This window comes from Arabidopsis thaliana, assembly GCF_000001735.4.
Source record: "Arabidopsis thaliana chromosome 1 sequence".
NCBI classification, from domain to species: Eukaryota; Viridiplantae; Streptophyta; class Magnoliopsida; order Brassicales; family Brassicaceae; genus Arabidopsis; species Arabidopsis thaliana.
The window spans coordinates 9,433,288-9,446,554 of NC_003070.9; the positions used below are offsets into that span (position 1 = coordinate 9,433,288).

At 40.1% G+C, this 13,267-nt stretch overlaps 2 protein-coding genes across 10 annotated transcripts; both read left to right on the forward strand.

Moving 5' to 3' along the window:
* Positions 1-105: 105 nt before the first annotated feature.
* On the forward strand, positions 106-6,130 carry AT1G27170 (transmembrane receptors / ATP binding protein). 2 transcript variants are annotated; one of them, NM_001160900.2, is made up of 5 exons: positions 106-762; positions 2,000-3,116; positions 3,201-3,611; positions 3,699-5,297; positions 5,378-6,130. In NM_001160900.2, the coding sequence occupies exons 1-5, from the start codon at positions 290-292 to the stop codon at positions 5,930-5,932; spliced, it is 4,155 nt and encodes a 1,384-aa protein (NP_001154372.1). In that variant the 5' UTR covers positions 106-289; the 3' UTR covers positions 5,933-6,130. The 2 variants fall into 2 exon arrangements, with proteins under 2 accessions (NP_001154372.1, NP_174037.3); NM_102479.5 differs by lacking the exon at positions 106-762 and adding an exon at positions 1,064-1,903.
* A 235-nt stretch (positions 6,131-6,365) lies between these two features.
* On the forward strand, positions 6,366-12,936 carry AT1G27180 (disease resistance protein (TIR-NBS-LRR class); the record flags this gene model as incomplete). Of its 8 annotated transcripts, none has more annotated exons than NM_001332748.1 (6): positions 6,513-7,044; positions 8,580-9,729; positions 9,816-10,226; positions 10,301-11,528; positions 11,614-11,902; positions 11,983-12,819. In NM_001332748.1, the coding sequence occupies 5 exons, from the start codon at positions 6,572-6,574 to the stop codon at positions 11,619-11,621; spliced, it is 3,270 nt and encodes a 1,089-aa protein (NP_001322561.1). In that variant the 3' UTR covers positions 11,622-11,902; positions 11,983-12,819. The 8 variants fall into 8 exon arrangements, with proteins under 8 accessions (NP_001322560.1, NP_001322561.1, NP_174038.1 ...); NM_102480.3 differs by adding an exon at positions 8,009-8,490 and having other exon boundaries at positions 6,572-7,048; positions 10,301-11,902; NM_001332753.1 differs by lacking the exon at positions 6,513-7,044 and adding exons at positions 7,904-8,490; positions 12,885-12,936 and having other exon boundaries at positions 10,301-11,902; positions 11,983-12,797.
* Between the last annotated feature and the right edge of the window lie 331 nt (positions 12,937-13,267).

Here is a 13,267-nt window from a genome sequence, read left to right on the forward strand (position 1 = left end):
AGTGTTGTGTATGCTTTAGCACTAACTATGTTGTAACTAAAAGCTAATTATGCTTTAGCCGACAAAAGAAAAGAAGAAGCTTACTAATTCTCTCCATTGTCACGAAAAGAATCTGTCTTTCAAACTTATTTTAACATTGTGGCATTAGAAATCGAAATTCTTGACGTTTTCGGTTTGTATAAGAGCCATGTCGCTATAATGTAATCTTTCTCTCCGGGTTCACGTAAAGAATTTCTCTGCACCTTTTCCATCTTTCAAAACTTTAATTTCGAAGAGGAAATAATCGAAGATGGTGAAGACCGGCGATGTTTCCGATCAGCGTTCGAGGCTCGAGTGGGATGTATTCCTCAGTTTCCAAAGAGACGCGCGCCACAAATTTACAGAGCGTCTCTATGAAGTGCTCGTCAAGGAACAGGTCCGGGTTTGGAACAATGATGATGTGGAACGTGGGAATCATGAGCTCGGTGCAAGTCTCGTGGAGGCTATGGAGGACTCGGTCGCTCTAGTCGTCGTTTTATCTCCTAACTATGCTAAATCTCACTGGTGCCTTGAAGAATTAGCCATGCTCTGTGATCTAAAGTCGTCTCTAGGTCGTCTGGTGTTACCGATCTTTTACGAGGTTGAACCGTGTATGTTACGTAAACAGAACGGTCCTTACGAGATGGATTTTGAAGAACATTCGAAAAGATTTAGCGAAGAGAAGATACAGAGATGGAGGAGAGCTTTGAATATAATCGGAAATATCCCTGGATTTGTTTACAGGTACGACTCCAATATCCTTCATCTCTAGACTTATTCCTCACGTAACCTCTGCATTAAATTATTCATTTCATGCGGTTATTATTTTGAGTAAGACATGGTCTTCAACACTAAAGAAGATTGTTGACCTTGCTTATATACTAAAGTCAATTAGCCTTTTACATTGAAAGAAGAAGAAAATAAACTATAAGGAATTTGAGACTGCGTGTCGTTCTGATCAATAAGGACATAAAAACTGTGTGACGTTTCAGAATTAGTGTTTGCCACCGTACTAAAAAAGTCAAATGCGAGACTTTTGTTTTACATGAGAGAAGAAAACAGAAAGTGGCTTTTTAACTAAAAAATATCTGAAAAGCCAAAAACTAGAACTTTCTCAATTTTAGGCATTTCTCAAAATCGCAAGCTTCGTCTTCGTCGTGTGTAGTCAAAAGTTTGTATTCCACTTTCTGGTGACTTCGTCGACCGAGATCGCGAAATTGAGCTATCGATTGGACTGCAGACATGGTTGCGTGAGTTCTTCTCTGACCACCCTTGAGCCGGAGAAATTGGAAGTGATTACAAGAAATCGGAGTTGAGCAAAAAACAACACAGACTTCACGGAGAGTTTCTGGCTTTCTGCTGCAACTTGTCGTCTTGTCAGAGTTGACTAAGAAGGAGGGGGGAGATCGGAGATGGAATCTGGCGTTGTTTCGAAGCCGCATAGGCTCAAGTATGACGTATTCCTCAGTTTCCGTGGCGCAGACACGCGCGATAACTTCGGAGACCATCTCTATAAAGCGCTCAAGGATAAAGTTCGGGTCTTCCGCGACAACGAAGGTATGGAACGCGGAGATGAGATCAGTTCAAGTCTTAAGGCAGGCATGGAGGACTCTGCGGCCTCTGTCATCGTCATATCGCGTAACTACTCTGGCTCTCGCTGGTGCCTTGATGAATTAGCTATGCTCTGCAAGATGAAATCATCTCTAGATCGTCGAATCTTACCCATTTTTTATCATGTCGATCCCTCGCATGTTCGCAAACAGAGCGATCATATCAAGAAGGATTTTGAAGAACACCAAGTAAGATTTAGCGAGGAGAAAGAGAAGGTACAAGAATGGAGAGAAGCTTTGACATTAGTTGGGAATCTTGCTGGATATGTTTGCGAGTAGGACTCCATTATCTCATTTAGAATCATGTAGACATTAGTAGAAGATGAACTGAATTTAGGATTTGACTATTTTTTTTTTTTGGAATTTGGCAGCAAGGACTCGAAGGATGATGATATGATAGAGCTTGTGGTGAAAAGGGTTTTAGCTGAATTGAGCAATACACCAGAGAAAGTGGGAGAATTCATTGTTGGTCTGGAATCACCTTTAAAGGATTTGACGGGCCTGATCGACACTGAATCCAGTTCTGGCGTCCAAGTCTTGGGACTTTATGGTATGGGTGGTATTGGGAAGACTACCCTTGCAAAAGCCTTTTATAACAAGATTGTCGGAAACTTCGAGCAACGAGCTTTCATCTCAGACATTAGAGAAAGATCATCAGCCGAAAATGGGTTAGTCACTCTTCAAAAAACTCTCATCAAGGAACTTTTCCGTTTGGTACCTGAAATAGAGGATGTTAGCATAGGCCTGGAAAAGATAAAAGCAAATGTTCACGAGAAGAAGATTATTGTGGTTTTAGATGATGTTGATCACATAGACCAGGTTCATGCCCTGGTTGGTGAAACAAGATGGTATGGTCAAGGAACACTTATAGTAATCACTACTAGAGATTCTGAGATTCTGAGTAAGCTCTCAGTGAACCAACAGTATGAGGTCAAGTGCTTGACTGAGCCGCAGGCATTGAAGCTCTTTAGTTATCATTCACTACGAAAAGAAGAACCAACAAAGAATCTGTTGGCGTTATCCAAGAAGATTGTCCAGATATCAGGACTATTGCCGCTTGCAGTTGAAGTTTTTGGATCTCTTTTGTATGACAAGAAGGAGGAAAAGGATTGGCAAACTCAACTGGATAAGCTGAAAAAGACTCAACCAGGCAATCTTCAGGATGTTCTGGAACTGAGTTTCAAATCTTTAGACGATGAAGAAAAGAAAGTATTCCTCGACATTGCATGTCTCTTTCTTAAAATGGAGATAAAAAAAGACGAAGTTGTCATTGTACTGAAAGGATGTGGGTTAAACGCTGAGGCTGCTCTCAGTGTCCTTAGACAGAAATCTCTTGTTAAGATCTTGGCAAACGATACTCTTTGGATGCATGATCAGATTAGAGACATGGGTAGGCAGATGGTCCTTAAAGAAAGCCGTGAGGATCCGGGATTGCGAAGTAGACTCTGGGATCGTGGTGAAATTATGACCGTACTGAACAATATGAAGGTATGAATATGAAGTTATATATTATTTGTATATAAGACATACATACTGATGATCTGTTTTCTTTTTCCTGTAATGGAATGACAGGGAACATCATCCATTCGAGGAATCGTACTTGACTTTAAAAAAAAGTTTGCTAGGGACCCTACTGCAGATGAAATTGTCTCGAGGAATCTACGCAACAATCCGGGTATCTACTCTGTATTCAATTACCTGAAGAATAAGTTAGTAAGATTTCCAGCAGAGGAAAAGCCAAAAAGTTCTGAAATCACCATTCCCGTAGAATCTTTTGCACCAATGACGAAGTTGAGACTTCTTCAGATTAATAACGTGGAACTGGAAGGAAATCTTAAACTTCTCCCATCTGAACTCAAGTGGATACAGTGGAAAGGTTGCCCCTTAGAAAATCTCCCTCCGGATTTTCTTGCTAGGCAACTTTCTGTTCTTGATCTTTCAGAGAGTGGAATAAGACAAGTCCAGACTTTGCGCAACAAAATGGTAAGCTTTCTTCTTTCCTGTAGCATGGGGAAGCATATAGTTTTAAGTCAAATTCTCACTGTAAAAACATTTCTCTGTTTCTTTCAGGTGGATGAGAATTTGAAGGTTGTAATTTTGCGTGGTTGCCACAGCTTAGAAGCCATTCCTGATTTATCAAACCATGAAGCCCTAGAGAAGCTTGTTTTCGAGCAATGCACCCTTCTGGTGAAGGTTCCTAAATCAGTTGGTAATCTGAGAAAATTGATTCACCTGGACTTCAGAAGGTGTTCAAAGCTTTCTGAATTTCTTGTGGATGTTTCTGGACTTAAGCTTCTTGAAAAACTATTCCTCTCTGGCTGTTCAGATCTGAGTGTGTTACCAGAAAACATTGGTGCCATGACAAGCTTGAAAGAGCTTCTTCTTGATGGAACTGCGATAAAGAACTTACCAGAATCTATAAATCGCCTCCAAAATCTTGAAATCCTTAGTCTAAGAGGTTGCAAAATTCAAGAGCTACCTTTGTGCATAGGAACATTGAAATCGCTGGAGAAGCTATATCTTGATGATACTGCGTTGAAAAATCTTCCGAGTTCTATTGGAGATCTAAAAAATCTCCAGGACCTCCATTTGGTACGCTGCACATCCCTTTCTAAGATTCCTGACAGTATCAATGAGCTCAAATCTTTGAAGAAACTATTCATCAACGGAAGCGCGGTGGAGGAATTACCTCTAAAACCGAGTTCACTGCCAAGCTTGTATGACTTCTCAGCAGGAGATTGCAAATTTCTGAAACAGGTTCCGAGTTCAATTGGTAGATTAAATTCTCTTCTCCAACTTCAGTTGAGTAGCACCCCAATTGAAGCTCTACCAGAAGAGATTGGTGCCTTGCATTTTATACGCGAACTTGAGTTGAGAAACTGCAAATTTCTGAAGTTTCTGCCTAAGTCAATTGGAGATATGGACACACTCTATAGCTTAAACCTTGAAGGCTCTAACATTGAGGAACTGCCGGAAGAATTTGGCAAGCTGGAAAAGCTAGTTGAACTGCGAATGAGCAACTGTAAAATGCTCAAGAGGCTTCCTGAATCGTTTGGAGACTTGAAATCTCTTCACCGTCTGTACATGAAGGAAACTTTGGTCTCAGAGTTGCCAGAAAGTTTCGGAAACCTCTCAAATTTAATGGTACTGGAAATGCTGAAGAAGCCTCTTTTTAGAATTTCTGAGAGTAATGTTCCAGGTACAAGCGAAGAACCTCGTTTTGTAGAAGTACCAAACTCTTTCTCAAAGCTCTTGAAGCTTGAGGAACTAGATGCTTGCAGCTGGAGAATATCGGGTAAAATCCCTGATGATCTTGAGAAGCTTTCGTGTTTGATGAAACTGAATCTGGGGAATAATTATTTTCATAGTCTTCCGTCTAGCCTCGTAAAGTTATCAAATCTCCAAGAACTTTCATTACGTGACTGCCGAGAGCTCAAGCGTCTTCCCCCTCTTCCATGTAAACTGGAGCAGCTAAACCTAGCAAACTGTTTCTCATTGGAGAGTGTATCCGACCTTTCAGAGTTAACGATCTTGACGGATCTCAATCTCACAAACTGTGCGAAAGTGGTTGATATTCCAGGCCTAGAGCACTTGACGGCTCTGAAAAGATTATACATGACCGGATGTAACTCCAACTACTCCCTTGCAGTAAAGAAAAGACTTTCCAAGGTGATTCCAAAAACTCCACAGAATCTCATCATGGCCTATTTAAAAAACTTTCTTACACCACTTTTGATTTGTTACTGCAGGCTTCTTTGAAGATGATGCGGAATCTGAGCTTGCCTGGAAACAGGGTCCCGGACTGGTTCTCGCAAGGCCCTGTCACATTCTCAGCTCAACCGAACAGAGAGCTCAGAGGTGTAATCATTGCTGTTGTTGTGGCTCTTAATGATGAAACCGAAGATGACGACTATCAGCTGCCTGATGTGATGGAGGTTCAAGCCCAAATTCATAAACTTGATCATCACAAATGCACCAACACATTGCATCTCTCCGGAGTGCCTAGAACAAATAACGATCAGCTTCACATCTGCCGATACTCAGCTTTTCACCCACTGGTTACGATGTTGAAAGACGGGTACACCATACAGGTGATCAAACGAAACCCACCAATCAAACAAGGCGTTGAGCTAAAGATGCATGGCATTCATCTCGTTTACGAGGGGGATGATGATTTGGAAGGCAGAGAAAATACTTTACCCGAGACTCAACAAACCGTTTCTCAGAAACTTGCCAATTTTTTCAGCTCTTTCGAAGAAGAAGAAGGTGAAACCATCTCAGAAAGTGAATCTACAGTTATATGATCTGCTAGTGCAGATAGGTTAAGAAACTGCTCACAAATAATCTTAATCGATACAAAATGTTTGTTGCTCATATACGATTTGGTGTTTTGGCTTTTGTGTTTTTCTTTGTTCCTTGTCTCTTTAGTCTTTACCTTTTGATAATACAAACAATATAAATAAATAAAACCAAAAAGAAGAGGAAACTCTTGTTTCCAATGATCTCGGGCATTCTTTAATAACAATCCAACAGAACTGTGAAGGAATCTTCTTCTGTGTTTTTTGTTTTGACGGCTTCCATCTTTAAGAAAGTCAATGGATAGAAAAGAATAAAATAGAACATGTTGCTTGTGTGTCCTATAGCACTAACGAAAAAGAACACTGCATCTGCGTATCCTTTTTGTCTTTCAAAACCTTAATTAGCAGTGTGTGCCGTTCTGATTTAAGATAGATATGGAACTGCCTGACGTTCCGGTGTGGAGAAGAGTCATGTCCGTTGTTTGGGATTATATAAAACTGTTTGCGTGTGATGTAACACTAAAGCCTAAAGACTCTAAACTATAATAACTATATAACTTCTTTACTGATTGTCGTGAAAGAGTTTCTGCATTCTTTGAGGCGTTGACTTTCAATATTGATATCGAAGAAGAAAGATCGGAGATAATGATGAAGACCGGTGCTGTTGTTTCCAATCCACGTTCGAGGGTCAAGTGGGACGCATTCCTGAGTTTCCAAAGAGACACGAGCCACAATTTCACGGATCGTCTCTATGAAGCGCTTGTCAAGGAAGAGCTCCGGGTTTGGAACGATGATTTGGAACGTGTGGATCATGATCATGATCATGAGCTACGTCCAAGTCTCGTGGAGGCTATAGAGGACTCGGTGGCTTTTGTCGTCGTCTTATCCCCTAACTACGCTAACTCTCACCTGCGCCTCGAAGAATTAGCTAAGCTCTGCGATCTAAAATGTTTGATGGTACCGATCTTTTATAAGGTTGAACCACGGGAAGTTAAGGAACAGAACGGTCCTTTCGAAAAGGATTTTGAAGAGCATTCCAAAAGATTTGGCGAGGAGAAGATACAACGATGGAAGGGAGCTATGACTACGGTCGGAAATATCTCCGGATTCATTTGCGGGTATGTATGACTTCAATTTCTCATCTCTAGTTTTGTTTCCGCATTTCTAATCTCTTTTATACAAGTAAGTTTGGTAGAGATACTTTGACATATGCTACATCATCATCTAAAACTTCTAAGCATCATCTTTATGTTTCTTGAAATCATCTCTCCCATTCACCATTTAATTTACTACGAATTTTCGAAAATTTTGGAATTGGAAAAGACTCTGGTTCTCTTATTGTCTTTCAACTACTAAAGCCAAGTTTTTGTTCAGAGATCAAAACTATATGAGTAACTATAGGACATAGGCAAAATATTCATTAGAATTTCTTTGATCTGTTATTTGCTTTGATTCGATTAGAAAATTTCGGATAGATGTGACTACACGAAGCAAATCAAAATACTAAAAATCAATATCGGTTAAACTGTAGTGCTCTGCAATACGTATATAGAAATAGACAATAATTACAGATATAAGTATTCATATATATATATATATATATATGTATATAAGTTTTGTGTATATTTATTCATCAAATTAGTTATTTAAATATTAAATTTTAAACAAATCAAGAAAAGTATATTTGAATATAATGTTGTTATTATTGGTTTAAAATTTGTTTTTAACATAATTTATTTTTATAATTAATTAAAAACTTTTAAGAAGTAACTCGGATACACCAAAAATCTAGGATATCATTTTGTGCCAAGGTACTACTAATTAATCTAAGCTTAGAGTAAAAAAGATGAGTCAAGTAATTTAACACTGCGTGTCGTTCTGATTGACTACAGAAAGAACTGTGTGTCGTTTCAGAAATAAGGGAAAAAGAGAGTCAAATGCGAAGTTTTTTTTTTCTTTTTTAACAAAACCACAAAGTGTTGACCTTTTCCCACAAAAATCGAAAAGCTTGGTCGTCATCGTTGTAATGTCCCAGATTCTGGAATCCGAGAATCGAAAAGCGTCATGAAGTGAGGTTTGCAGGAGATCCAATTGGAGATGGAGACTGGCGTTGTTCCGAATAGGCTAAAGTACAGCGTCTTTCTGAGCTTCCGAGGATTCGACACGCGAACCAACTTCTGTGAGCGTCTGTATATCGCTCTCAACGAAAAGCAAAATGTCCGAGTCTTTCGCGACAACGAGGGTATGGAAAAAGGTGATAAGATCGATCCAAGTCTCTTCGAAGCCATTGAGGACTCGGCTGCCTCCGTCATCATCTTATCCACTAACTACGCTAACTCTTCTTGGTGCCTAGATGAATTAGCTTTGCTCTGCGATCTTAGATCGTCTCTGAAACGTCCCATGATACCTATCTTCTATGGAGTCAATCCCGAGGATGTCCGCAAACAGAGCGGTGAGTTCAGGAAAGATTTTGAAGAGAAAGCGAAAAGTTTTGATGAGGAGACGATTCAGCGATGGAAGCGAGCTATGAATTTAGTCGGAAATATCCCTGGATATGTTTGCACGTAGGAAACCATGTAGACATATACTCATACTCGATAACATGGTTTTTTTATTTAGCTGCTTTTTGTTGAAATTCCGTTGTTGTTGGCAGAGCAAAGACTGTTGGAGATGACAATGAAGGCATAAACAGAGAGAAAGTAGATGACATGATTGATCTGGTGGTGAAAAAGGTTGTAGCTGCTGTGAGGAATAGACCAGAGATAGTTGCAGACTACACTGTTGGTCTGGAATCACCTATAAAGGATTTGATGAAACTGTTCAACACTGAATCCAGTTCTGGCATCCAAGTCATGGGACTTTATGGTATGGGCGGTATTGGGAAGACTACCCTTGCAAAAGCCTTTTATAACAAGATCATTGTTAACTTCAACCGTCATCGAGTTTTCATCGAAAGCGTTAGGGGAAAATCGTCAGACCAAGATGGTTTAGTCAATCTACAAAAAACTCTCATCAAGGAACTTTTCCGTTTGGTACCTGAAATAGAGGATGTTAGCATAGGCCTGGAAAAGATAAAAGAGAATGTTCATGAGAAGAAGATTATTGTGGTTTTGGATGATGTTGATCACATAGACCAGGTTAATGCGCTGGTTGGTGAAACAAGCTGGTATGGTGAAGGAAGTCTTATAGTCATCACTACCAGAGATTCTGAGATTCTGAGTAAGCTCTCAGTGAACCAACAGTATGAGGTCAAGTGCTTGACTGAACCGCAGGCGTTGAAGCTCTTTAGTTTTTATTCACTACGAAAAGAGAAACCACCAACACAGGGTTTATTGGAGTTGTCCAAGAAGATTGCCGAGGTGACGGGACTGTTGCCACTGGCTGTTAAAGTGTTTGGTTCTCATTTTTATGACAAGGACGAAAACGAATGGCAAGTTGAACTAGAGAAGCTGAAAACCCAACAAGACAAACTTCACGGTGTTCTGGCTCTGAGTTTCAAATCTTTAGACGAAGAAGAAAAGAAGATATTCCTCGACATTGCATGTCTCTTTCTCAAAATGGATATAACAAAAGAAGAAGTTGTCGACATACTGAAAGGATGTGGGTTAAACGCCGAGGCTGCTCTCCGTGTTCTTATACAGAAATCTCTCCTTACAATCTTGACAGACGACACTCTGTGGATGCATGATCAGATCAGAGACATGGGTAGGCAGATGGTTCATAAAGAAAGCAGCGATGATCCTGAGATGCGGAGTAGACTCTGGGATCGTGGTGAAATAATGAACGTATTGGACTATATGAAGGTTATTTATATCTATATCTTCATTTATATATCATTTGTGTTTGACTTACATTCTCACGACCGTGTTTTTTTGTAATGAGATAACAGGGAACATCATCCATTCGAGGAATCGTACTAGACTTTAATAAGAAGTTTGCGAGGGACCATACTGCAGATGAAATTTTCTCGAGTAATCTACGCAACAATCCGGGTATCTACTCTGTATTCAATTACCTGAAGAATAAGTTAGTAAGATTTCCAGCAGAGGAAAAGCCAAAAAGGTCTGAAATCACCATTCCCGTAGAATCTTTTGCACCAATGAAGAAGTTGAGACTTCTTCAGATTAATAACGTGGAACTGGAAGGAGATCTTAAACTTCTCCCATCTGAACTCAAGTGGATACAGTGGAAAGGTTTCCCATTAGAAAATCTCCCTCCGGATATTCTTTCTAGGCAACTTGGTGTTCTTGATCTTTCAGAGAGTGGAGTAAGACGAGTCAAGACTTTGCCCCGCAAAAGGGTAAGCTTTCTTATTTCCTATAGCTTGGGGAGTTATATAGTTTCACTGCTAAAATAATTCTTTCTGCTTTTCAGGGGGATGAGAACTTGAAAGTTGTAAATTTGCGTGGTTGCCACGGCTTAGAAGCCATTCCTGATTTATCAAACCATAATGCACTAGAAAAGCTTGTTCTTGAGCGATGCAACCTTCTGGTGAAGGTTCCTAGATCAGTTGGTAATCTGGGAAAATTGCTTCAGCTGGACCTTAGAAGGTGCTCAAGTCTTTCTGAATTTCTTGGGGATGTTTCTGGACTGAAGTGTCTTGAAAAATTTTTCCTCTCTGGCTGTTCAAATCTGAGTGTGTTACCAGAAAACATTGGTTCCATGCCATGTTTGAAAGAGCTTCTTCTTGATGGAACTGCGATAAGTAACTTACCGTACTCTATTTTTCGCCTCCAAAAGCTTGAAAAGCTTAGTCTAATGGGTTGCAGGTCTATTGAAGAGCTACCTTCGTGTGTAGGATATTTGACATCGCTCGAAGATTTATATCTTGATGATACTGCATTGCGAAACCTTCCTAGTTCTATTGGAGATCTAAAAAATCTCCAGAAGCTGCATCTGATGCGCTGCACGTCCCTTTCTACGATTCCTGAGACTATAAATAAGCTCATGTCATTGAAGGAATTATTCATCAATGGAAGCGCGGTGGAGGAGCTACCTATAGAAACCGGCTCACTCCTATGTTTGACTGACCTCTCTGCAGGAGATTGCAAATTTCTGAAACAGGTTCCGAGTTCAATTGGTGGATTAAATTCTCTTCTCCAACTTCAGTTGGATAGCACCCCAATTGAAGCTCTACCAGAAGAGATTGGAGACTTGCACTTTATTCGACAACTTGACTTGAGAAACTGCAAATCTCTGAAGGCTCTGCCTAAAACAATCGGAAAGATGGACACACTCTATAGCTTAAACCTTGTAGGCTCTAACATTGAGGAACTGCCGGAAGAATTTGGCAAGCTGGAAAACCTAGTTGAACTGCGAATGAACAACTGTAAAATGCTCAAACGGCTTCCTAAATCGTTTGGAGACTTGAAATCTCTTCACCGTCTGTACATGCAGGAAACTTTGGTCGCGGAGTTGCCAGAAAGTTTCGGAAACCTCTCAAATTTAATGGTACTGGAAATGCTGAAGAAGCCTCTTTTTAGAATTTCTGAGAGTAATGTTCCAGGTACAAGCGAAGAACCTCGTTTTGTAGAAGTACCAAACTCTTTCTCAAAGCTCTTGAAGCTTGAGGAACTAGATGCTTGCAGCTGGAGAATATCGGGTAAAATCCCTGATGATCTTGAGAAGCTTTCGTGTTTGATGAAACTGAATCTGGGGAATAATTATTTTCATAGTCTTCCGTCTAGCCTCGTAAAGTTATCAAATCTCCAAGAACTTTCATTACGTGACTGCCGAGAGCTCAAGCGTCTTCCCCCTCTTCCATGTAAACTGGAGCAGCTAAACCTAGCAAACTGTTTCTCATTGGAGAGTGTATCCGACCTTTCAGAGTTAACGATCTTGACGGATCTCAATCTCACAAACTGTGCGAAAGTGGTTGATATTCCAGGCCTAGAGCACTTGACGGCTCTGAAAAGATTATACATGACCGGATGTAACTCCAACTACTCCCTTGCAGTAAAGAAAAGACTTTCCAAGGTGATTCCAAAAACTCCACAGAATCTCATCATGGCCTATTTAAAAAACTTTCTTACACCACTTTTGATTTGTTACTGCAGGCTTCTTTGAAGATGATGCGGAATCTGAGCTTGCCTGGAAACAGGGTCCCGGACTGGTTCTCGCAAGGCCCTGTCACATTCTCAGCTCAACCGAACAGAGAGCTCAGAGGTGTAATCATTGCTGTTGTTGTGGCTCTTAATGATGAAACCGAAGATGACGACTATCAGCTGCCTGATGTGATGGAGGTTCAAGCCCAAATTCATAAACTTGATCATCACAAATGCACCAACACATTGCATCTCTCCGGAGTGCCTAGAACAAATAACGATCAGCTTCACATCTGCCGATACTCAGCTTTTCACCCACTGGTTACGATGTTGAAAGACGGGTACACCATACAGGTGATCAAACGAAACCCACCAATCAAACAAGGCGTTGAGCTAAAGATGCATGGCATTCATCTCGTTTACGAGGGGGATGATGATTTGGAAGGCAGAGAAAATACATTACCCGAGGCTCAACAAACCGTTTCTCAGAAACTTGCCAATTTTTTCAGCTCGTTTGAAGAAGGTGAAGCCAGCGCAAAAGGTGATTCCACTGTTGCATGATCTGCTACCACAGAGAAGTTAAGAAACTGCACAAAAACATTCTTTCCATACAAGCTGTTTGTTGATCATATAGCGTGTGTGCTTCTGTAAGTTTTTTCTTTCTAGGATGTTTAGTTGTTTTTTTACAGTTTATACCGTTGCTTCTATAATCAATAAAAACCCAAAAAGAGGAGACTCTTGTTTCCCACAATTCTGTGCAATTTTGTAGAATGTTCACAAAATTTGTGAAGACTTGGTTAACAAATCCAAAGACTTCTATGATCAAGGTATTTTATCTGCTAAAGACCTAAAGTGTGTTTGTTCTATTTCTCATTCTCCAACAAGTTTTCATATATTTACTGTTTCCATTGTAGCAGATGAAGCTTTACATAAAACCGAGAGTCCAAGTGTCCTGCTCGATACAATAAGTGTATGCTGAATTGACATTTAAGTCACTCGATACAAAAAATGACTTTCACAACTTGTAACAGTAGTAACAAAGAAGAAAGTAACAAATTGTGAAAGGAAATGTTGACAAGACGATAGCAAGCATTATTGAGAAGTGGGGTCGAAGTTCATGTGTCTATGGCCAAGCGAGACGCAGACATCTCTACATCTGCCTCCAACATATCGGTTTCTTTTAACTCTATTGTCTTTATTATAAGACCAAACCCCACATCTCATCCAAAAGATATCACAACACACCAAATTACGCATTGACCTTTTTGACTATCAAAGACATTACTTCAAAAGATAA